The sequence below is a fragment of the Lichenostomus cassidix genome, chromosome 4A (genome assembly GCF_008360975.1).
Source record: "Lichenostomus cassidix isolate B80296 chromosome 4A, HeHo_3.0, whole genome shotgun sequence".
Taxonomy (NCBI): domain Eukaryota; kingdom Metazoa; phylum Chordata; class Aves; order Passeriformes; family Meliphagidae; genus Lichenostomus; species Lichenostomus cassidix.
Window position 1 is genome coordinate 18,121,726 of NC_139485.1, and position 26,587 is coordinate 18,148,312.

The 26,587-nt window shown below is 48.3% G+C and overlaps 1 protein-coding gene across 2 annotated transcripts in view; it reads right to left on the bottom strand.

The window, feature by feature from the left end:
• The window catches only part of PCDH19 (protocadherin 19), a 58,153-nt gene that overhangs the window by 16,391 nt on the left and 15,175 nt on the right, over nucleotides 1-26,587 (bottom strand). Inside the window, exons 3-4 of one of the 2 annotated variants that reach the window (XM_085060723.1) lie at nucleotides 14,767-14,825; nucleotides 11,230-11,399 (exon numbers count right to left, since the gene is read on the bottom strand). In XM_085060723.1, coding sequence (XP_084916849.1) covers nucleotides 11,230-11,399; nucleotides 14,767-14,825 — 229 coding nt within the window. Of the gene's footprint in view, nucleotides 1-11,229; nucleotides 11,403-14,766; nucleotides 14,826-26,587 lie in introns of both variants that reach the window. The other variant, XM_085060722.1, reaches the window with a different exon arrangement.

A 26,587-nucleotide genomic window follows, 5' to 3' on the forward strand; every position in this document is an offset into this window, starting at 1 on the left:
GGGTAATTATTCTAATTCCTAAAATCATGCATCTCATTTGCAGCTGGAATTTTCCAAGGCAAACCTCCATCTCCCAAGGCTCTGTCTTGTTCAGTGAATTAGGGAGATGCTCAGCAGCAGAGATCTCCTGTTCCCTCAGTTCCCTTCTGCACACAGGCTTAGATGACCGATGTCTCCAGCAAGGTTCAGAGCACATCCCCCGAGGATGCCATCTCTCTCGGGTCCTATTTCAAGCCCAATGGTCTCAGCTCAAAGCATCCTGCTGGATTCAAGAGGCTTTGAGTGAGGTCCTAAATCTCCAGGCACGTGTTTGGAGGGTGAAAGCAAATTCGTTCAGCTATAGCCAGAAGCTCTTGAACAGTCTCCAGAAAGCCAGGGGACATGTTTGCACTGACAAGGCATCTCCTCTCCATCTGCTTGCCACAGCTCGGTGGTCCCTGCAAGGCAAGCCTGCCCAAAGAAGGGCTTCTGTGGATTTTTACACTGAATTAATTTAACATATCTACGTAATAAAAATGGAGGAAGACTGACAAAGCAGAGGTCAGGCAATGAGGGAATTGCAGGTAGAACCGTTAATTTTAATTACTTGCCTTCATTAAGGCGAGGTTTGTGGATTCTAGAGTGATGACTAATGGGTCAAAATCCTTGCATGAGTGAATATACTTCCACAAATGGACATGTGGCTAAAGGGTGGAACAGACACAGAATTTTCCTTGGATTTTCCAGGGGCTTTTCCACCACATGTTGGAGAGACTTCCCAGAACCAGCAGCATACCAGAGTGGAGCAACTCGTAGGTGCAAGATAAACATTTTTATGAGGCACAGAAGTGCCCAGAAAAAGCACAAGAGAAGGTGGAAATAAGTGACAAACGAGGTAAAACATGGGTTATACTTGAGCTCTTTGTGTCTCCCTGGCACTTGAATGAGTTGCAATACAAGCATCAGGGCTACCTGCGCTCCTGACAGCACTGAAAGGAAACAAAAGTTTGGAACAAGCCAAACACATTCAATTTGCCTGAATAATTTAGGCTGCTGAGTTATCATGTGCTTCAGGCCTGTCATCGAGAGAAGCTGTAGTGCACAGGAAAGGTCTGTAAATCAATGCATCTGAGGGACCAAAACTAATCAGAGAGCGGCTGCAGAAGCACTGCCTGTCAGAACAGATGCAGGACCTGGCAGTCAGGCAGTGAGGGCTGCGAGGCACTCGGCATTCCTGTGCTCCAGGGTGGCTCCCTGGGAGCCTGCAGCAGGACAGGGACACCCAGAACACACAGCTCCCACTGCAGTGTGCTGGTGAGCAGCAGGGGCAGTGGCACAAATAATAAATAAAGGGGCTACAGCACAGCTGGAAGGGACTTTTGCCAGGGACATGGAGTGATAGGGCAAGGGGGAATAGCTTTAGAAGCACAGGTTTAGATAAGACATGAGGAACTCATTTTTCCCTGTGAGGGTGGTGAGACACTGGCCCTGGTTGCCCAGAGAAGCTGAGGTTGCCTCACTCCTGCAAGTGTCCAAGGCCAGGCTGGATGGGGCTCTGAGAAACCTGGGACAGTGGAAGGTGTCCCTGCCCATTGTAGGGGGGTTGGAAGTAGATCCTTAAGGTCCCTTCCAACCCAAACCATTCTGTGATGATGATAATGGTGATGATGGACTGGTAAATACAGAGAGTGAAAAACGAATCAAAGTCCAGGACACACCTGAGTGTGCCAGATCCTCCTCAAAGGTATTTATACTCTCCAATAATGCAGCTACTGCTCCCAAAAAGCACTGCCTCTCCAAATTTTTCTGAATTACTACTAGGCACAGTTTTAACTCCAGGTTTCCAGCCAAATTCCTCTTCCCACACAAGAGCTGCCCCTTTATAACTTCTCACCAAGCTGTACCTAATCCAGGATTGCAGGATTGAATCGAGAAAGTTCCTCTCACAGGGCAAATGAGGAGGCTCCTGCCTGGTTTGGGATTTCTTCACCTACTGAAGCAGCTGACTGGGAAAGTGCCTGAGCAGACGAGGCAGCACTGTGTGCTGAACTCACACAGCTCCTCCTCTGCCTCGTCTCTTCAGTGAAGCCAACACTTCCAAAGCAGTCGGAGGAAATCAAGTGCTCGACCTATTTTGCTTTGCTAGAGATGAGGACACCCACCTCCCTTGGCTCCTCGCAAGCATTTCCAACCAACGCTCTTCGCTCTTTCATTTTTCACATGAAACAGTGCAAGAACAACCACAAAACCTGCTCTCTCCAGCAGCACCCAGCAGAGCCAAGTCCTCTCCCTAGGAAGTGCCAGAAGCTCCTCACCTTCCAGCCCCACCAGCTGCAGGTCCTCAGCACCCCCAGGATGTGGCACCCCTGGCTGCAGGGACATTCCCGTGACTGTCCCCACACCTCCAGCCCTGTGCCAGGGTGGCTCTGCGGTGCTTCCCGGGAGGCAAGGTAGCATCTGTGGTGAAATCTCACCAAATGATCCAAGAGTTTTCTCCAGCTGGGACTGACTGAATATAGCCTGGGCACCGGATGATGTGGGAAATCAGTCGTAGCCGAGCACAAATTGCATGCACAGAGGTAATTACTGCAGCACAAGGTTGGTAGCACCACTACCCACATGACAGTTATCTCAGCAATTTTCATTTCCTATTGCTTCAATTCAAATAGGGAGATTTTCATATTTTTTTTCCCTTTCCTTTTTTTCCCCGTGGTTCAGTTTACTCCTTTTCCTGCAGGGACTGACGTTAACCCAGGATTTCTCCACGACAAAGCTCTGGTTTCACTACAACCATCATTCCCCATACCCAGATGTCCCCCTGTTTTTGACACCCAGACCTCGAGCACAAGCCATCCCAACCTGACTGCACTGTCCTGCCCCAGGTGTGACTGCCACTGCCCGAAGGTGAGGTGACACAGCCTTGTCACCTGCTGCCATGTGCCAGCACCCACAGCCAGCTGTGGATGTTGATAATGAAACACAACGTGCTGGTGGCTACTGAAGCTGGTCACAAAGCAAGTCATTCTCCACACTTGGGTGAAAACACAATAAGGAAAATGGAACAAAAAAGGGGTTTCTGCTCAAAAATAAAAACACCAGGAGAGCTAATGCTGATCACTACTATTACAGATACTCAGCAAAAATAGGGACCACATCATACTTACTGTGATTATACACATCGTGACTAACACAGATCTACAACATACTTGCTATAAAGAACTTATTTTGCAAACAGACACAGGTTAAATGCAGGATGGAAGGGGAAACGACTGTGCAAAAGCAACACACACCCAGCCAGAGCCTGGCACAGCCCACACTCCCCAGCCCACCTGCTCCCCACACACCTGCAAGCACCAGGAGGAAAGGCTGCCAAACTTCTTAATAATTCTGTGACCCATTTAAGAATATCTAGTCTTACATTCATATATGCTGTATGAGAAATAAAACATAGCACTCACGAGTTTTGAGTGGCAGCACTTCCCTTAAGACAGATAAAAGCTGCGAGTTCTCTTTGCTGTTTGGTGCCAATTATTACAGAGTTTTGACTTATATATTATTACATAGATCATTTAGTAAAACAACCTACATACAAACCCAGCGGTGTGTCTCCCTTCAGCAGATATCTGCAGGAACTGGAGCAGTTCAGACACCCAATACCACCACATCTGGGAGATGGGTTGGCTCCTTCCCCTGCACCCAGGGGAGATGCAGTCCCTGCCCTACAGCTCTCCGAGCGTGCAGCCTAATTAACAGAGGTCCAAATGATTTATCGTTATCACACATATAACTGTAACTGCACCACGTTTTGGAGGGAAAAACAAGGCACCCAACTTGTGCCAGCCCCTCTGGAGATGCCAGAGCAGCCCCCATGCTGCTGGGCACATGTCCTGGTGCCGTGGCAGGGCTGTCACCCACCCCAAACCCGCCGAGCCGGGGTCACTACGCTGCTTGGGGCGATTATTCCTTTAATAAAGGGCTCTGTATTTTCCAGCGGCTGCAAAATTGATGCGGGTTGCCATGGTAAGCACACACTTTCCCATTTTGCAGAATAATAGGCAGCTTTGTATAATTCACTGATTTCAGATGATTTCTCACCCCGAGCGCAAGTCGCTCAAGTTACATAAGTCACCTGTTGTTTAGTCGATCTGGCAATTTTAATTAGAATAAATTTTTATGATTCCTCTTTGCAACACTTAGGGCTGCTCTGCCACCAGAATGCCGAGATGTCTGTAAATTATACGGGCCCCAATCACATCTTTTTTTGCTGTTTTAATTACAGTAACATTGCAGCATTAATCATGTAAGCCTCTGTTAAACAAGTAACAGCCATCCTCCATCATAATTAAAAAGAAAGGCCAAGCAAACAGGAGCTCTGGAGTTTACCATATTTTCCCCGAAAATTATATTTTAACTTAAGAGTTTCACAAACAGTAGTTTTATTTGGCTCTAATTAGTGTTGTGAAGGAAACACCGAAAGGTTAATAAGAGATGGTTAGTTTGTAATGCAAGTTTCCCAGTGCCAGCCCCAGCAGTTCAGTCTGTTTTCAGAGTCATTAACGATGTAGATTGATTACAGGAGGAGATTGGGAAGTGCTGGCTTGCTGCGTTAGCAGAAGGTTTGGTTTTATTCCTATACCTTCCCTACTGCTAAATCTGCTGGCCATTACCTTGACCACTTTGCCAGGCTTAACTGCTGTGAGAAGGAAAGTGTTAAAGGTTTCCTTAGAGGTAACCAGCAAAGGGGAAAAAGAGGACACGTGAGCCTTTTTTTGACTTGTTTATAAGGCAAAAGGAAGATGCAAGTTTGACTGAACTGTTTATTTATCTTAAAACATCTTAAAATCCAAATATTGGGTAGTGGTCTTGGAAAAGGAGGCTTTGGAAGAGCCAGGGTTAGAACTTCATCCTTCAGCTGAACCCTGAGACAAAGATCTTCTCTGCAAAGGTTCAGCTTGGGCTGGAGTTGAGGAACAGTTAACAAAACCAAGCACAAATAGAAGCTGAAATTCTCTAATCAGAAATACCTCTTCTTCATATCTCCTATAAATTGCTCTCCAGTCACCCAGCAAAAATATGGGTAAGCAATGACTGAATTTGACAAAATCTCATTAAAAAAATACAATAAAACAGTAGAAACTCTCCAAATTTCGGGGCTGATCATTCATCCATTACAAACCTACACGACAGGGCATGGATTCAAGTTTTCATTTTCCTCTCCAAGTTGCCAAAATATTCACATCTGGTGAGTGTTCTCTGCGCTTAGGGGGAAAAAACTGGAGGATCTAAAGGTTATACCTCCTGTGACCCTGAATGGAGTAACTTCAGTGATGAAGACTGCAAGAACTATCTTTGAAGGAACCTGAAAACTGAAGGAAGGGTGCCAGGAATGTGGGATACAGGATAATGCTTCTTATGCAAACAAAGGAGGTTGCACATCTGTTTGTTATTTAGTCCTGCTGCTGCAAAAAGGGATTGGCTTCACTTACTGCTGCAGAGATGACTTCAGTGTCACCCCTGCCCCCCATCCCTTTCCAGCAAGGGCTTCTCCAAGCTGTGCTCAGCATTACTGAGAAACCAAGAGAGAGCAGCACCAGGGATCAGTTCATGCCAACCAGCACATCCATGCTGGATTAAACTTCCTAGAGTACCCACTGCCCTGCTCTGCTGTGACACAAGGGAGCTGAGCCCCAGTGTGGGGCTCCCTGTCCCTCTGTCCAGTTCTGCCTGCCCACATCACCCTCTGAAGGAGCTGAGCAGCACACTCCTGGCAGCAATGAGGGTCACCCTGAAGAGAGGCTTAGCACTCTCTGAGCCTAGTCTGAGCACGATGGACTTTTTCCCAGTGACATTCAATGGTCTAACAAAAGATATTATGTCCCTCCACACTCCCAGTGAGGCAACATCAGCAGGAGCTTGGGGAGGATGGAGAGAGCACGGGCAAAAGCATCAGTAACACCACGCAGAGCTGAGGCACATGCTCAACACACAATCATTTAAAAGTGTGCGAATCATAAGACAATCAATTCCTCTTCCCAAAGCCCAGCTTACCCACTCATCACAAAAATCCTTCCCTGGGCTTTCAAAGTACTGTGAGGAGCTGATTGCTCCCTCCAGGCTGGCCACTGCAGGAGCACCTCTGAGCTCACTGAGGCTGCTTTAGCAGAGAGCCGTGCAATAATACCAAAATCAGAGGAGCTGTAATAATTGACATTGCCCTGTAAAGAAAGCTTACAGCGTTTATCCATCTTAAGGGATGTGCTGTCACTCACAAATGCACGTTATACTTTATGTCTTGTGCTGCATATATGAAGACAAGAAGGTAGGTATTTTTATTAATTTGTAGAAACTTCCAGAGCAATGCAGCCTCCAAAGCCCCAGAATATGTCACTTAGGTCTTCATGAACATGCAGCTCTACAGAAAGGCTTTTCTGCAGAGTGAAAGGGGGCTGTAGGTAGAACGACTGCTGGAAATCAGCTTAAAAAAATCAACAGTTTCTAATACCTGTGTTTGCATCCAGTTAATGCCATTAGTCATGTTCTCAATTCACAACTGAAATACACCCAGATACTATGGAGATGAGCATAATAACCAATTGGAATATTCTAGATAAAACCTGATCCCCTAAATGATGATGTATTTGAATAATTTGGGATGCAACCAGCAAGAAAAGTTGCAGTGAATATCACGTGCCTGTTTCTCCTTTACATCCAAATCTTATTTCTATACTGTGTGATAGCATAAAGAAGACTTAACATAACTATTTAAATATAACCCATTTCTATTCAAAGAACCCTTCATCTTGCTGGAGTTTATGGGACTCAGATACAATTAAATCTCTCCTGTGAACAAAGTTACACAGATGTGGAAATGTATGCAGGATCAGGTCTTTCCAGATGACATTTCACGGGAACCTTTACTGCTGATCTGGCACCAGAAAAGTGGGAGTGATGCTTTTAGAGGCAATTCTCTACAGAGATCCATTACTGACATTGCTTAAAACCCTCTCACTCTGATTTTAAAGCTTTTTCACTATTTTATGGCTGTGGTGACTATTTCTAACGCTGCCTTTTCATGATTAGTGTGTGCTTATTATTTTCGTATTTTCTATTTCTATTTTTATCTTAAACAATGAATCACTGCTTCACTGGACCAATGATTTTCTTTCTACAATTGATGGTTAAAATACTGGCCAGCACTGGGAATTAAGATAAGTGACAAATCTGTTGCTTCTAACATTAAAAACTGATATTTGAAATATTTCTTTTCTGATTTCTATGCTGGCAAGAGCTCCTATGACTTATGGAGTACAAGAATGGCTCTCGCTCAAGGCAAGGTGAAAAAGGCAGTAGAATACATTTAAGCAGATCTAGATGCTGGTGTACATCCACACAAAGAAAACAAGCCAGACCTGCACAAACACTACGTTTGGAAGAGGGCAAAGGGATTTAAAGAAAAAACTACCAGTATGAGCAAAACCAAGGGAGGAATAACTACCTGAATCACAAAACAGAGTATCTAGCCTCAAAGATGCTAATTCAGGTCCTGAGGGATCTAATCAACCTCTTTGTTGAAGTAAAGATAAAACTTTTTGACAGCAAACGCTTTCTGATAAAATGGAATTTTCAATTACCCTGTGAAACATCTGGTCCGTGCTGCCATTTCCTGGGAAAACCACCACCACAGTCTGCAGTGTTGGAAAACATTTCATGCTGAGATTTCCCCGCGTTGTTGGGAGGAAATACACCCAGACAGGTGTCAGGACCTGATGGCAGAGCTCCTGCAAATGTCACCATCCCACAGCACCATCCACTGTGGCAATGAGGCCATGGGGCTCTGCCTGGCACCACCGCACGCTTCAGCTCCTCCTGGACATCAGGGCTTCCTCCAGTGCTGGATTTTGAGCTTTGGTTACGCCAGGATATGGGGAAAATCCACCCCATGTTGCGGTGAAACAGGCCAAGGCAGGAAGGGGACCCCAGGATTTACCCCCAGCCTGCAGCAGACTTCTCCAGCCATCCCATCCCATCGCGGAGATCCACCAGCCGCTGGAAAACACCCCTTTCTCAAACAAATCCGTCTGCAAGTTCAGCTGAGGACGTCGTTAGGAAGAGAGCACATATAAACTTCCAGCAGCGCTTACACCTCCACAAATAAACAAACAATTAGAGGCAGCGAGGCAATCGCGGAAGGTGGAACGGCACCAGTGCCCGCCTTCCTCTGCATCCCATTCGGTGGCAATTAGCAAGGGAAGGAAAACAATCCTGGGCGATAATGAACTCCAAATTGGGTACATATTAGAGCAATTAAAGCCATCTTTTCATCAGATGAATTTATAATCAATAATTAAGATCCTGAGGTAAAGAGGGACTGGGCAGAAGTCCTGCTCCCAAAATACACAGTGTGGCTGAGCTCCAGGCGGTAATTCTGATGACCTGCTGCTACCCACTAAAGCTCAATGCTCTCCACACTATGGTTTGCCATTTTGCTGGAAATCTAGGTAATTTCCAAAGGAGGAGAAAGGGCTCCTGCCAGCAGGACTGGCAGCTGGTGTCACTCCCACCCAAGAGTGGCACCAGGAAAGTGAAACACCAGCAGCTCCCTGGGGTCTCCATGCCCAAGTGCTCACCACTGGTGCCAGCTCACACACTGGTTGGAGAAGACAAAGGAGCTTGGAGCCATCCAAGCCTACCTCCCTCTGCAGGAAATCCAGCATCTCAGTAGACAAAGGCTGGCCAGACAGGTCCACGCTGACCACCCTGAGCTACCACAGAGGGATGATCCTCTACCACCCAGCTACAAGGATTTCTGCCAAGCAGTGTCTGCCCTGGCAGATCCAGGGTCACCCACCCAGCAGATAAACTCACGAATTATTGGGATGAAGTCTGAGAGCTGGCCACTCATGAAGGACTGGTGGTGTCACAAGCTGAGGTCCAAGCCTCAGCCCAGCAGAGACTGACCACGGGGAAACCACACTGGGCTCCCAGCCAGGAGATCATTACCATCAACAAGCAAACTCCAACAACAACTCCCCCACCCCATTTCTATGGAGTGCATGAGATGCAGGTTGGGCAGGGACAACAAGGAAAAGCAAAGCATGGGTACATGAGCTGCCAGGCTGCTCTGCAGACAAGGGCTGTGTGTCTGGAGCCATAGTCAGCCAATGCTCCTGCACATCCTTGTCAAGGAATTTCTTGTGTTTCCTCTCAACTCCAGCCCAAAATTGAGTAAAAATTACCAAGCCAAAACCATAGCTTTAATCATGTGGGAACTGCTGTTATCACCATCATCTTAGTGTCTTGATTTTCCTGATTATTTTCTGCAGTTCCTGTTTGACAAATCAGCTCAGGGAACACCCTCTTTAACCTTTCTCTCAGCTTCTGTGACAGTAACCACTAACTTCCCTGCCTGTGCTGCTCCTCTCATCACTCCACCAACACCCTGATAACCTCACAGGGACACCCCAAGCTCTTCCACACAAAACAGTGTGGATTCCTGCAGGACAAGAGAGCAGATCGTGGCACACCTGCCTGCAGGTGCAGCTGGATGGAAACCTTTCCTCCCAAAAATAAACCAGACCCAGCAGCACCAACCCCTTGGCCATTGCAGGACTGGCAGACAGAGGTTGCCTTCAGAAGTCACATTCTGGAAATACCCCTGTTTTTGGGGTGTATTTTACATGCAATGAGGAGCTCATGCTACAATGGACTGAACCATATTTATTTCCATCTGACTCCTCTGATGAGCTCTGCCTCCAACTCAGCCTGTTTAACTTATTTGCATTGTTATCAGAGCCAGCACACAGACTTATCAGAAATGTAATCCCTGTAAAACCCTATCTGCAGTCCATTGAGATTGGGTTTTCTGCTGAAGAAATGTGACAAAAAATTAACAGATGTTGCTCAGACCATTCACCAGGATGGGAATCAATTATGAACATTTTTGCTCCTACAGTCATCCCTTACTACAAACACATCTTAGGAAACCCTCTCCTGATCGAAATGAAAAAGCATTTCTTTGTAATAGAAGAATAATAAATGATAGCTATCAGCCTGCATTCTCTGACACGGTGCTGGTCCGCAGAGAATTAAACTGCCACTGTACAGTTATATAAATGTTTAATTTTTTTCATCTTTGGCCACAGTAGGGTTGTCTGGAAATACATTATCGCTGCGGATGCCATCCCTCTCCAATTAGTGTGGCTGGCAGCGTGGAATGTGTAGGTGACCTCTGTGTTCCCCTCCTCGTGGAGTCTTAGAGGGTTAACTATGGCCATTTAACAGACTCTATCGAGAATTAATACAGCGATCAGATTCTCTCCAGAAAAAAACCCTCACTCGGTGGCGCAGATGGCAAGAACTCTCTCTCCCCCGTTTGACTCTTTTATGACAGCAAAACAAAGGCTTTTAATGATGTTTACCATGAATTGAATTAAACAGCTGAAGACCAGTTCATAATCACAGCATTTTGTTTTCATATCCTTAAGTCTTTTAGCAGTGGGGCTTCCAGTGGAGCCTCAGCTACAGCTTATCTCAAGATATAGCCAAGTGCCCCGAGGCTCCCCTGAGCTGGAGCACCAAGCTGCACTCAGGCTTCTTAATTGAAAAAGACAGGATGTTTGCATAGGATGTTTGCATCCCTCAGACATTAAAAGCGACATTCATGCCCAAGTACAAATGACACTTGGGCTCAGCTGAACTCCTCTGACTTCCTTCCTCCAGCTAATACCAGTCTGATTTCAGAGCAGGGCTTCATCCCTGAACGTGGGGACAGCAAGAGCTGAAACCTGCTGCCTATGCAGGTGAAAAGATGCAAACCTTCACCCACTGGCCTGAGCTAATCCCTCATGGGATGCCTGACTGATTGCCTACATGCTCTGCTGACCTTTTGCAAAAGTTGCCTGCGTAGGAGCTGCAGAGCTGGGACAGGAGTGCTGGGAAGGACACCCATGGGGCAGGGACCAGCCCTGGGCACAGCACCCCTAACTCCTGCCCTAACCCCAGCTCTGCCACTCACTCACTCTCAGCAGATGCTCAGGTTTTCTGCCTGTAAAATAGAGGATAATCCCAACTGCTCGCTTACCTGACAGGCATGGCGTGAAGATGAATTTCCATCTACCCAGCACTCTGACGATGTACAGCATTATCCCCAGCGAGCACCAACACCCTCACTGCACACCCCCGGGGCAGCACCACAGCCACCAGACAGGACACGAGGGGACAGGGGGCACCCCCAGGGGCAGCAGTGCTCACCTTGCTCGGGGCCCTGGGAGCCCATGGAGGGGACGCTGGTGTTGAGCACGTCGTTGACGGCCGTGTCGCAGTAGAGGCCTCGCTGCACGTCGTGCTCGCTGTCCGTCTGGTCACTCTCCTCGTGGCCACTGTCCTTCAGACTGTTCCCCTCCAAGTCCTTGAACGTGGAGCTGCTGGGGAAACACAGCCGTCACTTACTGGGTGGGACAAGGTGGCCCCTGACACCCTGTGCTGCTGCAGGGAAACCTGAGGGGAAAGGGAGGTGCTGCCCTCCCCAGACCCACTGGTACTCCCCAGAGCTGCACAGGGAGGTGGGGGGACACCATGCTCAGCACCTCTGCACCCCAAAGAACAGTATCCAGCCTGCACCACCCCACAGGCTGCTCCTGCCCACAGCTGTGCTGTCAGCCTGCAGGTACAGTCAGGCTGCTGTGGGTCCAATAGAAGCTCAGAGTGAAGCAGGATTTGAAATAAAATTTTAAAAATATACATTAAACGAGCTGTTTCCCCAGCTTGGCTGTCTCAAGTCGTACTACCACATATTGAAGTTACACAAGACCTAAACCCCAATTTTTTTTTTTGGTTATAAACCAAATCCTAATCACTTAAAGTTTAAAAACAAAGGACTTCCCAGAAACAGGAATTTCTTTTAATCATGATGATGCATTCTTATTTTTAAAAATAAACCAGTGATTCTGGGTCCAAGTTCACGTAGCTTTAAGGAAATCTGACACACAGTCCAACATCCTTGACAGCGCCTGCAAGCACAGCCACTGCTGGAAGGAGCCAAGGGCTGAGCTGCTCCCAGATTTCCCCCAAGGGCTGAGCAGCTCCAACACCCCATGGAACGCAGACCCCAGGCTAGGGGGTTGGAAGAAGGATTGCTCCTCTGAAGAGAGGCTGGGAGAGCTGGGATTGCTCATCCTGGACAAAGCTCTGGGAGGACCTGGCAGCCCCTTCCAGTTCCTAAGGGGGACTTAGAAAAAAGAGTAACATTTTACATGGGCAAACAGTGATGGGGCATACAAAAAAGAGGGAGAGTGACTTTTTACACAGACACATAGCAATAGGACAAGGGGGAATGGTTTTAAACTGAAAGAAGAGCGATGAGATTTAGATATTAGGAAGAAATTCTTCCCTGTGAGGGTGGGGAGGCCCTGGCACAGGGTGCCCAGAGAAGCTGTGGCTGCCCCATCCCTGGAAGTGTCCAAGGCCAGGCTGGACAGGGCTTGGAGCAATCTAGGATAGTGGCAGGGGGATTGAAACTTGGTGATCCTTAAGGTCCCTTCCAACCCAAACCATTCCGTGATTCCATGAAGAGCTGCATTTCTGGCTGCATTTGGGACCCTTCTGCTCCTCCCCAACACCCTGAGAGGGGCCATGCCCCAGGACACTGGGCTGCTGCAAGGAGCAGGGACACCTTGAGAGGCACCTGCCCCGGTGGCACAGCCACCAGGGTGTCCCTGGGGACACCCACCCTGTGCTCCTTCCACGCCCAGCCTTGCCATGGGAAAACTGCACTCGTTGGGAGGATCCACCAGCACCCACTTCTCCAAACTTTCCCACTGGCTGAGCTGGTGTGAAACATCAGTGAAAGACACAGCCTGTGCTTCAAAGCCCCAAAGAGCTGGAGACTTTCATTACTTTGAAAAGCCCTTTTGTGTCTCCACGGAAACCAAGCAGACCACCTACCATCTGATGCTCTGCAAAAGCACACAAGGGGGGAGCCCTGAAATACATATAAATTGGTAAACCTTCAAACATTACCTTTTAAATAAAGATGTCCCTGTTGAAGGCACTGACTTTGATTCCAGGTGACATCAAAGATTTTTAAGTTAAGAAAGCACTACAAATCTACAATTCATTTGTGTGTGTGTAGATGAGCAAGTGAGGCAGGCAGACAACACAGGAGAAGTACAAATAGATTAATTAAGTGCTGGATTTGAGAAGATTCACTCACCAAAGATAGTAGAGCTACAACATATTCATAAAGGCAAAGGATGAAAATGATGCCACAGTATGTAACAGAAAATATTTTTTTGTTCTCAGATGTCTGCACAGCATTCCTGGCACCCGTTGTACTTAAGTACAAGACAAAGGTAGAAAGCAAGGGGAACTGCTGTCCTGCACGGAGCTGCTGTTCATAATGTGCAGGCAACCCATGTTACAAGGCATTTATCTTCCCTGCAGTGAGCCAGACCGTAATGCAGCAGCCACACGACACGTTTCTGTGGCTGACACTTCTCTAAAGGATGGGCAGGTCTGGGGGAATCGGCAGCAGCAGCATTTCCCAAACAATACAGCCTCGGAGCAAGCCCCGCTGCGGCAGGCGGGAGCGCTGCTCGCCTTTATCTCAGGTGTGAATGAGGAAAGATTAATAGATCTGGGGTTTTTTCAGCGTGCCTGAAGACTCTCTGGCGAGGAGCAGTGTGGCACAGGCCAGCCAACTCTCCCAGTCACATTAGCATGGTTAAACACCACGAGCCAGGCAGGCAAATCCACCTGCCCCTGGCTAGCTGAACCCGCGCTGCTGCAACAACGCGCTCGCAGCTCCCTCGCCGCTCCGAGTTTTAAGATGTAAACAAATGGGATCTCAGCCAGGCAGATAATTGGATATTTTTACTGCTCAGATCAGATCTCAACAGTTCAGGGCTGGCTTCCGCTCTCTGTAAATCCCTTGGTTCAGTGATGGCTTCTGCAGAGGCACTGAGCACAGCCTTGCTGGGCATGGGCATTGCTTGCTCCCCGTGCACCTCTCTGGGCAGAGGAGAGAGCTGGGTAAGGAGCTGCTGGCCCCATCCTGTGCCTGCATCCTGCAATGGGCCCTGCAGCCCTGCAGTCCTGCTCCTCAGCAGCTCCTGGTGAGGAGTATTGATCCTGCTGTCAGTGCCTTTCCCAGCCCCGTGGGGATGCTCACCCCTGGGTTAACACAATCCAGTGGGGTTCAGCTGGGTAACCCCAGCCTGGAACTCCCACAGACATTCCCTCAGCACTGCTAAGCTCTGAGGGTTCCATTCCCCCAGGGGTAACTGCCAGGTTGCAGTTGAACTGATTGTTTCTTTTCTACCCACGGAAGAAATCAGCCTAGCAAAGTGCTGTTTGCCTCGGTATTCAAACTAAAACAGTGAGCTGCATCCAACCCAATTACCTGCCCCCAAACAACTTGTTTTTTTTAAATTTTCCCCGCCTCACGTGGCAGGGAGATTTCACCAGCCAAATCCATCCTTTTATTCCTGTGCATTCAAATGGAATAAACTCTCAAAATTTGAAAGTTGTCAGGGTAACAGCACTCCACCTCACTTACTGCACCTTCCCAGCGTGAAGAAGCCAAAGAGAAGGAAAAAAAGACTTTCCTTTATTGCAAACTATGAGCAATGGGACTTAATTGGAAGAAAGTACTGTTTTAAAATCTAATTATTACTCTTGAAAAGTTTAGCATATTAAAATAAGCAAGTAGCACATAATGCAGCATGGAAGAGCATTAAACCCTTGGGATTTGGCTGGGCAAACCCCAGCCTTTCAAACGAGCCTACGTACCTTTTTATTAAATGCGCTCTGCTGTTCACGTAGTTGGAATCAAAGGAGTAGTTTTCAGTCTGGAAGGAGGAAAAGAAAACGGAGACAGTTACAAGTCTGATTTCTCCATGACTGGAAACAGTCAGGTTTGCAGGGCCAGGATGAAACCCTGCAAGAGGGAAGGAGCATCCCACCCTGGGACAGGACCCTGTGAGCAGGACAGAGCCAGGCACGGAAAACTCCAGTACCTGTCAGTCTTTCCACCAACTTTCACTGAAAAAAAGGCTGGCTTGGTGACCACAGAACAATTTGCAGAGAAGAAACAATGTGACTATGCTCTGTTACAAAACTAATTGCTTTTAATTCCCTGATGGACTCAGTTCTGTGTGTGTCAATTTGACTGAAAGTTCAAAAGGTATTTTTCTTATTAGTGTATAATTAACATGTTAAAATATTTATTGCATAGATATGTAAATGCCAGCAAGGTAATCCCCTGCCGGAGATTTTAATGCGGGCACTTGTCTTTGTTTTACATCATTTCATTTGCAGAGACAGTGGGCTCTGTTATTAATAAAAAAGCAAACAATGGGTGACATGCTTGAAAGTTGGAGAGGAGTAAAAGAAGGGGAGAAAAGTCAAAGGAGTTGTTATTTGCAAGCAAAACCCACTGACTCGCTCTGCACTCGAAACGTCTTTGAACCTCAGATTACAGAGCCCTGGGGTTTTGGGACTGACAGCAGGTAGGGAACCAAAAAAAGGAACCAGAAGGTAGGGAGAGAGCAGGAGGAGAGCCATGAGGCCACGGTGGGAACCATCAGGGGACACATGTGGGAGCTGGGGGGAGCTGTGCCCTGGGATGCAGTGGTAGCTGCACAGGAGGATGTGGTGGAAGATGCACAGTGAACCACAGCAGTGGAACATGGTGGGACCTGCACAGCCTGGCCACGATCCTTCCTGCACTTCAGGGACCCCTGAGGATGCTCAAGTACAAGTCAGGCACCCCAGTCCATCTGTCCATCCACCCAGAGCCCCCCTCAGATCTGCAGGGATCCCACCTGGGCTCCCACCAGCACCACCCATGGTCCTGGGGATGCTCCTTTCCTCCTGGGCAGCAGAAGGAGCAGCTTTGCTCTGCTCCCCATCCTCTGGGGCCACAGCAGCATCCTGCCAGGACAGACATGGGCACACCCACCTGCCCCAGAGCCCTGTCCTGCCTTCTCTCCACCACTCTCCTCCTCAACCCAGCCCCGTGGTTCTCCTTCCCAAAGAGCCGCTCTGGGATACCATGGCCTGTTTTTATGGCAATTATGAACATGGTAAAAATAAATGCATGCATCTTTAATGTCTCAATAAATAAAGGAAAGCAGAGTCTGCTGCTAACGTAATCACAATGGCAGGATGCAGGGAGTGGAGCCATTGCAGCAGAGCTGAATGTGAAATCCAATCGTACCCCAGCAGAGGTTACACGGCTCTGCCAAGATAATAAAGTAGAGGCAGCATTGGTTAAGTGTAACCTTTTCTGAAATACAGCACAATATCTAATTTACCAAACAGGAACCTCCCAGAGAGAAACAGGCGAGGAGCAGCGAGCCGGGGGAGTTGGCCTAGCACTCAGCACAGCTCGGTTATTACTTTCACACAGTAATTACTGCTGGAGAGTCACGCAGGAGATTTACTGCACAAACTACTGGTCCCTGCAGTTCCTGCATCCTCAGTCCTGCCGGACGACTTTGATGCTTAGAGCTCAGCAGCAAACAGACACTTGTATTTTTAAAGTATACCATACCCAGGAACCTAAATACCACAGAAAAATAGCTGATCCTGTGTTTATCCATCAGTCCTGGCATTGCCACCTCAAGGGGATGGATGCCACCCTACAGCATCCCCCCAAGCAGCCTCACAGCAGACCCCAGCCCCACAAATGAGCTGAGAGCAGCTGAGCAGTGGAGGGCAGAAGGGATTGGAGCCAGTTTTGGAACAATCCTTGCCCAGTGGGAGCTCCCTCCATCACCCAGCACTGGCAGATGTGGGAACAGCTCCCACCAGCCCGGAGCCACAGCTGGCTCTGTCCCTGCATCCCCAGCCCCAGTGCCATGCCCAGCAGCAGGGAGAGCCCCTGCATTCACTGCTGCCTCCACCATCTCCATCCCTGTGCACAGCTCAGCCCTGGGAAAACAGGAGAGGAACAGCTGGGCTTTGATTAGAGGATGCAGACAGCAAATTTCAATATATACAGGTACATTGAAGAGCTTTAAAATTCTCAGAGCATGGACACTGCATTGCCCAGGCTTCAGGGGCCAAGGAATACCCAAAGTCATCCACAGGGAAAGACTGACTACTGGCACCAAAATCTCTCAGGCTGAGGAGACACCACACATGTTGCCATCAAACCACCACAGCCCAGAGACAGACCTGGCACTAAATCCCCCTCGGACCAACATCACTGGGAGCTTTGCAGTTGATTTCAAACCGAAAACAAAGACCATTTCCTGGCTCAACTCATTCACCAATGAGCAAATTCCCAGTTATTTATGTTTGCTGGACTGGAGTGACGTCCTTCCTGTGTATTCCCTGCTCCACATGCCCCCCCTCCTCAGGATGCTCTGCACCACCCCCCTGATGAAACCCCCACATCCACAGGGAGCCAGAGGTTCCTGAAGGGCTGGACACAGCATCCGTTCCCAGGCTTCAAATTCCCCCACCACTGGAAACAACATAAGTAATGATAATTACTTCCAGACAAAACAAGGAGTGACACGGCCACAAGGATGGGAAATCCTCCTCCCTCGGAGGTGAGAGCTGCCTGTGCTGCCTACACTGGTACAAGGTGGGCTGCCCATCCTTCCCACACTGGCACACTCCCTCCAGCCCAGCAGTTTCTTTACTTAGCCATGGGATTATCCATCAAGGTTATCGCCGCGCAGACTAGGGGATCAAAACAGAAAAATAAAAAAGAAATGAGATTTTTCATGGAGAAGGGCTGCTTTACAGCTTGCATTATTCAATCAAAGTTCACTTGATTTAATTCTAGTTCATCCTGCAAGGTGCAATCACTTACAAACGGAGGCAAAATGATGGGAAAGGAGAGCGTCTTCAACATGTCAACATTTTAATTGGGAAAGGATCCACTCCCTCTCTTAATGAGACCCAAAGAACAAAGTCAAAGCACAAAAAAGAGGGAAAAGGCAAGGCTGGCTGGCACCGATGAAAGTGTGCTCTTCATCAAGTACATCATTGAGAGGCTGGCCCTCATCTTCTTCATTATTTTGGTAAAAGCAAACAAACTGTCACTTTCTCACTAATCAGCATGGCTCCTGCAGAAATCAAAGGGGAGCCCAGCCCCAAGTCCAGCCTCTCCTTTCCATGTTCAGAGCCAGGCACAGCAACGACCTCCCAAACATGCTGCCAACTCTTATCTGCTGCTCGTTGTAACCTGAAGAAAGGATGCTTGCACTTGTCACCAGCAGCCTCTGTGCCATGAATAAACAAAACATTCCAGACACTGGGAAACGCTGAATAACACCTTGCATAAAGTCTGTGGCCTTAGCCTGCATTTCTCTTGGAGGAGAGAAACCCTGCTGTCCTCCAGGCTCGGGATTTTCTTTCCAGATGCAGATGAGTTGGTGTCAATGCCATCAAAGAGAGAGCCCTGGCTCGGCATACAGCTTACCAGTGCCTAATTTGAGAAATGCTTTTAACCGCTGCCTTAGCAACACAAATATAAATATAACAGCAGACACACTCAGAATCGAGCAATCAGGAGGGAAATATTAAACTTTTTTTTTTCCCCTAGCGGTTGCTTTTGGCCGACGACTGCCAATTCCATTAAATTAAAAAAAAAAAAAAGATGTACAAACGTCAGTACAACTCTTCTTGACCTGGATATCGACAGGGGTGACTTCCCCGACAGCAAAAGGTCTGTTAGCAACAGGGCAGTGCTCTAACGACTGCTCACTCTCTGCCTTAGAAACAGAAATAAACCCTGGCGGATCCAAAGGCGGTTTGAGAGGAGCTAATGCCAGTGCCAGCAGAAAGGTCAGCGGGCTGCAGCAACTCCGGGCACGAGGAGCACTGTGGACTGCTGGAGAAACAGAGGATGCTGGCTGGGGTCTGTCCCCAGGGTGACAGGATGTGTCCTGGGCCATGCCAGCAGGCTCTGATCGGCACAGTCGTGTCCCCGTAGCCTGCTCCCCCCAGGGCAGACGCCTGGCATCTGGTTCTTTATCACTCTTCCTTCTTTTCAGCTATTTCCAATGTGGGATTCTTTTCAAACCAAACTCCACAGAGGTGAAAATCCAGCTTTCTCCACTGCTTGTGGATCCAGGCTCTTGACAAAGGGTTTGGTTGCTCAGTCCACACATCAGCCCCCAGCAAAGTCCACGGTTGTTTGAAGCTGGACCAAATCTCCCGACCCAAAGTGACAGGTATCCATCCATCCGCCAGCCTCTGCCTCTGAAGACGACTCTAAAGCATCTCAACGCAGGGATTTTTGCCCTTCTTCTCACTTCAGGGTGAAAACATTTCTATCTTTCCACAAATTATTGTAAACCTGCTGCAACCTCCTGTCAAAGCATGTAGGGACCCTTCACAAAATCAGCTTCATAAAAATGACACATTTAGCGCCACTTTTTCCGGGTTATCCCTTGAGCCTTTTTTTCCCCTACGTGCCTTGTTAATAAAGCTTGCATGTCACCTTTTATTATTAAAAAACAAAGCGGACCTTTCTCCAAGGCTGCAATGTGCATCTCTCCTTTAGGGTTTCAGAAAATCCTCCAGAAGCATGCGATGGCTCCTCATCCTCTGCATCAAGCTGCACATCTCCACCCGGAGCACCAGTCTCCTGACTTTCTCTCTGTGCTGCAGGCATCATTGGGGACCACAGAAATGGCAAATTGTTCCCAAAAATCCACTGGGCCTCCCTGGTGAGAAGGGTAGGGCTTGTAAGACCGCTTCTCCTGGTCCTTCTGTATCCTCAGTCCTGTTCTCCATGGGCCACTCAATCACAGGCTCCAGCATCTGCAACAGAACTGATGCTGCCTATTAGGAGATCTCACCAGCATTTAATTCTTATGGTTTGAATTATATTGTGGGTGATGGAGATTTCATGCAAATTAAATAAGAACGCTCCAGCTGCACTTGGGAAACAGTGAAAATTTCAAAGTAGGGACCAGGTCAAATGAAGTACGCATCAGCAATGAGGGAAAGTCATTATCATTTAGCAAGCTGCTTATTTAGCCCATGGGAAATAAGGAAGTGGTCTGAGACTCCTTCCCACCAGGAGCAGACAGCAGCAAACCCATGGAACAGCAGAATGGAGCCCCACGGCTTGAGAGGAGCAGCCAGGCTGGTGCTGATGCTCTCCCACCCAGCAACTCAGCTGGGCTCCCTCTGCACAGCAGATCCAGCTCTGGGCTGGGAGTGCAGCACAAAGGACGTCAGGAGAGATTTCCCCTGTTGTGTGTGATGGTATGTAATTAGCCCTGTGCTACCAGCCGCTGATGAGGAGCCTGCTGCCCCAGACCTGTGACAGTGCAGGTGACCCACCTGAGGAGCTCTGCTCCTCCTCTCCCTGCTCTGGCCCCAGCTCTGCTCTGGCACTGACAGCACCAGCATCATCCACAGCCATGTGAGAGGGTCTGAGCACCACAGCTGGGGAGATGCCAAACACACCCTCATTTCCCAGCTCCTGACTCTCATTTCCCAGCTCCTGACTCCCCCATACTAGGGAGGATCAGACCTTTATTTCCCAGCTCCTGACCCTCATTCCCCAGCTCCTGACTCTCCCATATTGGCACCTCCTGGCATGCTGGGTGTCAGAGGTTTGAGAGCAGCAGCAGCCTGAGGCTTTGGGTTAAACAGCAGAGCAAACTCTGCTCAAATAGCTACTGGGGCTTCCACCATGGGGGAAAATCAGCAAACGCTGACAGACACAGTGGGGAGAGAGATGCTCATGTCACACCAAGGAAGCCACCAGCCTCTCCCCTGGCAGCCAAGCTGTACTGTGCCCCTGAGACCCCTGCAGGGTCAGCACCTTGGAAAGGACCCATCTGGCCACTGGTGTCCATCAGCAGCTCCAGCCACCCCATGGGCACCAGAGCACAAGCCTGGGGAGAGGGGCACAGAATGCACCTCTAACTGTCAACAGCCCCAGGCAAGACAGAAGGAAAACATGAAGCAATTCAGCTCTTAAGGAGTATTTAAGAGGCAGCCACCTGGAAGAGCTGAAGGGACCTGACCTCTGGCATGTCCCTCTGCAGCCATCTCCCCACCCCCAGCTCACTGCCCAAGCTTCTCATCCAGGAGACTGCAAACTGTGAACTACCAACATAGTGTCTCTGAAAAAGTAAGTGCATTTAGCATCTGATATTGATGTTTTATAATTAGATGTAATACAGCAGATCATTTTCCTGCACTTGATCAATGAAACCAGGGTTGGGTTTGGGGTTAGGCTGTTTTGCAGACACTGATTGCTGCCTAAGCCCACTGGAGCAGTGCCTCGCTGGCTTCAGCAGGAACGAGCAGAGACGAGGATGTGCAAACACAGCATCCATTTAGATTTACTATCCCCGAAATATAAACAGAATATTTATTTCTGGCCTTTTAAGTAGTAATTCCAAATTTAATGAGGTACAATGAACATTGCTCAGAGCCAGACTCTATGGCTACTTAACACCACCAAGCCCCTAATTACTACCGCAGCTTAAATAAAGGGCATTTCGTTCTGATGGACATTATTAAGCACTGAAGGAACTGAGTCCAGCCTCCATTTTCTCTTGATGAAATAAAAAGCATTGCAGAGAAATCACTGGGAGAGTTCATCCTTTAGCATCACTCCTCTGATCAGACTAAGCAGAAGTATCAAGGCAGACTGTATTCCAGTGCAAGCATCTCACTAATCCATGCTGAACTCCTGTCCCCTCCCCAGATAAATACATTTGGGGAATGTATTTTCTGTTGGAAAACACATTGGAATTTCTGTTCGTTTTCTGTTTGAAAATGCATTGGAGGCAAGAGAAAAGTTGCTCCTGAGAGCAACTGATTTCAAAAAAAGGTATAGGATAAAAACCCAGATTGAATCCCAGGAGCAGCAGCACACAACAAAGCCAAAATTGCACCCCACAAAGCCACAAACTGTGTCACACAGTTGGATTTGCCAAGGGATCAGAAACCTCCAGTATGGTTATGAAGAGCAAAAATGCAATTCCTAAAAAACCTGCCTTACATTCATGTGGCATCTATAACCTCAAAGCTTTTTGGGGGACGTGGCACAGGGGTCCCTCCTTTGGAAACATCACAGCAGGCACCTGCTTGGCACCACCCTCCCAAATCTACTGAAAACCAAAATACTGACCTGAAAGTGGGGCAGGCTTTCTAGGGAGGAGCATACAGACACATCCTACATGGACCAGGAGCTGCCAGGAGGCTGGCAGTGCTCTGGCAGCCACCCAGTGCCTCCCCCCTGGCTGGGACAGGAGGGATTTGGGGGCAGCAGTGGCAATGCCTCTCTCCCATGTGCCCACGATGGGCAGGGGGCTGAGCTGGCCAGCCCTGTGGGGCACAGCCTTCTGCACAGGGGTGCTGCCTCAAAATGCCAAGGAAAACTCCCTGCAGGGATATAATAGCCAATAAACATAATAAAAGGGGGTTTTGCCATCAGCTATACCTGGGACTTACAGATGTGTAATGGAGCCATGCATACAGCTCCCAGCAAGGACTACACCCCTCCCTAAGTAGTGAGAGAAACAATCTGGATCTAATCAGCAGCCCCAGGGTAATGGGGCATGACTTAGAGATTTGTTAAAAAACCTTTCAGAACTGTCCTTTCCCTACCTCCTGCCATTAGGAATGGAAACAAATATAACAGAAGGACCTTTTTTAAATGTTCCCATCTCTAGGGCTAAATAAAACTCCCTGTCATTCACCTTCTGGAGTGGCAGGTCAGACCAATGCATTTTGTAGGGAACAGGAGAAATCACAGATTTGTCACTGCAAAAAGAAAAAAACAAAAAAAAAAAAGGGAAAAAGAAAAGGCCAAAATTGCAGCTGAGTTAAAAATAGGGAAGGCATGAGATGCTGCTGCAAACTTGGCCCATTGGAGAGGTGGGATGTCCAGGCTGCATCCCTGAACATGCAGAGACCCCAGGGCAGTCAGGGGAACAGGGACCCTGGCCCTGGCCCATTTTTCAGTGCAAACCCTATTTCTTCTGATTTTTGGGCAAGCAGACAGAGCTTCCCAGCCTACACACCCCAAATGTCTTCCTCCCACAGTCTCACCAGAGGCCAGCCCTGGTCCCACGCATGCCCCTGGCACAGTCATGAGCATCCATTCCCAGCTCCAAGTGGAACCTCTGCACCAGCAGCTCCTGCCTGGCTCCAGCTAAAATCCCCCTGCTCTGCCAGACAATCAAACCAAGACAAACACTGTCCTGCATGCTCACGGAATTATCATTCACACTGTTTATCTGGAATTGCATGGGAAGGCTTGCAATCAGGATAGCCTCAGGCAGCTCCCACTCGAAGCCTCGAGGGGATTTCGCTCACAACAAAACTCTTTATCAAAACCAGTTTTCCCCTATTCGAATTTTTTCCCTACTTGGGCAGGAAAACGCAGCTCTCCAGCCCACAGAATCACCCTGCAGCCGTGAGACTGGCTGCAAATCCCAGCAGGACTGGCCTTCCTCCCACTGCCATCGCTGTCTCGGGGAAAGGATGTGAAGTCTGGCTCTGCTCAGCTCTGCTCAGCCCCCCAGAATTCTGTGCCTCCCCAAGGTGCCACACTGGCTCCAGCATCCCTGGGGACACATCAGCACCTCTGAATAGCCCTTCCTCCCCTCTGAGCTGTGCTACCACCTCTGGGGCAGCAGGAAACTGAGGAACCCAACCTAACAGGAGCCTGTGTTTTCCCAGAACAAACTGCAGGGAGATGAATGACAACAAAGTGCTCACCAGGCTGGAGGATCTCCACCTGGCACTGGCTGGATCCCCTTCTCCATCCCCACTTCTCCATGCCCACGCTGCCCTCTCCCCTGCCCACAGCCACCCTACATTATTAACAGCCTGGTAAACAGAGCCCGTTGGTTATTACAAAGATGCCAAAACCTTACTACTTCTTGTTCCTTCCAGTTAATGTACCATAGCCGAGGATAAATTGCTATTACAAGGAACTAAAAATAAAAATGTTTCAGAGGCCGTAATTGGCTTGTCTTGTTGGTCTTTTTAAGGAGCCAAAGTACCAGTTCCAGGCTATTAGCCCTAAGGTTGTAGGAGAATAGTATAAAATATTTCTTCATTAAAACCCTACCTTCTCCACAGAGGTGCTTTTCTTTAGGGTTTTTTTTCCCCCTTCCTTCTTTTTTTATTCCTCCTTTTTTTTATTATTATTATTTTCTTTTTAAAAGACATGCGTTATCAAATAAGCTTTAGTTAAAAGAGGGCTTTGAAAGCCCAGAGGTGATATAAATAGACAGAGCTCAGTGCAGCTGAAGAACCAGCCAGAGACTTCACTCATCTATTCAGGTCATTTTTCTACAAAACTTACGTAATATTCCTCAGTTACATCCATAATCTTGGGTCATTTTTAATAATCAGCACCAAATCTTGCAGTGAGCAGTCCTTGGGGACACAGTGTGGAAAGCACCCAGCCCACTGGTGTGGGACAGGGACCATCACCACCACAGGCAGCCAATGGTGCTCCCTGAGATGTGGATTATGGATTTTTTTTTTTCCTTTTGAGGCTTTTTGGCGCTATTTGGTTATGAAGAGCTTTAGTTAGCACTGTTACTCAATATCAACCAAAACAATCATCGGTTTGTTTTTGGAGAGAGCCAGGAGTTGGACTCCATGATCCTTGTGGGTCTCTTTCAGCTCAGGATCTTCTATGATTCTATGAAAACCAAATCCATTTATTCAGCAAAATGCTCCTTTCAAAAGCAGCAGATGCTGTGCTGAGCGAGGACGCGGCGGCTTGGCACCTGCTGTCCGGATGACGATGGTGACGATGCATCAGCAGAACAGCTATAATTTATGGTCACAACTTAAAAACTGCCTTGAAGTCCTTGTGGAGCCTGCTCCAGCTGACAGGAGCACCTTGGGAATGCCCTCGCCACTGGCATGGAGCTGGGCACAGCAGAGACCTCTCCACTCAGTGCAGCACAGCATTACAATAAATAATGATAATATCAATAAGGATGATGATCAATCTCTTGGTAATACGGCCCAGGAGGGGAAGCAGAGCAGAAAAATTACAACAGAGCCTCTAACCCCCTGCTTTTTCTCAAGGAGAAGGTTGGATGACACATTTCTTCGTGAAACAACAACCCAACCATTATTTACTACTTTTATTTTGTGATGTGAAGGTTGCTGCTAGAAGAAGACTATTTCTGTTAGGTACAATTGCTATTTTTTGATAGTGTCTCAGCAATACCTTGTTAAAAAGGGCAAAACAACAGTTATTAATTACCCTAATTAACCCAATTCATAAGACACATTTGTGTGGCTGTCATGACAACTGCTTTGACTAACTTGCCAAGAATAGCTTAGCTGTCCATTCAAATAAATCCCTGATAATTACTAGTCTAGTTTACTGGGCTTCTGTGATAATAATAATTAGTGCTACTGTACAAAAGGTCGCGCTAAACAGTTTATGAATGATGCATTTCGCATGGTGATTACATGAGTCACACAGCATCCAGCGAAGGGACACAGCCACATCTCCAGCATGGGGAGCTGTGATTAGATGGGAACCTGTGGCTCCTCTGCCTGCACACAGCATGGCAGGATGAGAGGGAGATGTCACTGAGCTCAGAGAAATAACCACGAGTTGGGTTGAGCTAGGACAGCCACCAACCTGCCTCCTCAACCTCTGGAGCAGCCAGCTGGCCACCACTGGAGATGGTCCTCCTAACAGAGCCACTGGTAGACACCAAAAGGCTTCCAGGCCTGACCTGTCCCATGTTGGTATCTCACTTCACCATCCCAATTCCCTCCCTGTCAAGGACAGATGATCATGGATCACCTCTCTGGTTTGGGCACACTTCCATCAGGTTTAGGATCAATGACAAAAAGGCGTTAGATCACCAAAGGCAACGAGAGCTAGGGCTGGACAGTCCAGCCCTCTCTGTCTTCATCTTTGCAGAAGAAGCCCTCCAACTTGCAGTTTGGGTCTCCACAAGGAGCTGCAGCTCCAGCACACCCCTGCAATCAGTGACTGTCCTGCAGGCAGCAGGCACAGCTCAGCCCAGCAGCACTCCTCCTGAGGCTGCTGAGGCTTCAGAAGGAGTGACCTCCTCCAGGACCTTCCCGTGCTCCTGACAGGGCTGTGCTCTCCTTTACCTTCATGACAGCAAACCCAGGCCCGTCAAATGTCATTTTAGCTTTGCTGAGGGTTATTGGTGAAAACTGATCTGTGGGATTCCTTCTGGCTATACCTGCACAGAGGCAAGGGAGGATGGGACTGCACTGCACCCACACTGAAAAATCCTGCAAAAGCCCAGGGCAGAGAGGGCAGTGGGGCAGGGACAGAGCCAGAACACTCACTTCTAATACAGAGGACAGCTGCCAGCTCTGTGGAAATCTATGAAGTCACTCCATTTAGAATAAACTCTGGTTAAATACCACATATGGTCCTTATTGTCCATCCCCTGTTACCTATCACAGAGGCGTCTGCATGTAAACAGGGTCTTAATCTGCAAGTATTTGTCTGCCACGGCCCCCTCCTCCCTCAGCCCCACCTGAACTCGCAATTATTCTTATTGATTGACTTTAAGAGAGCACCATGCACACGCCTGGAGCTGCCAGCGCCGAGCAAACAAGGGAACAACGCCGGGCTCGCTGCAATCATTAC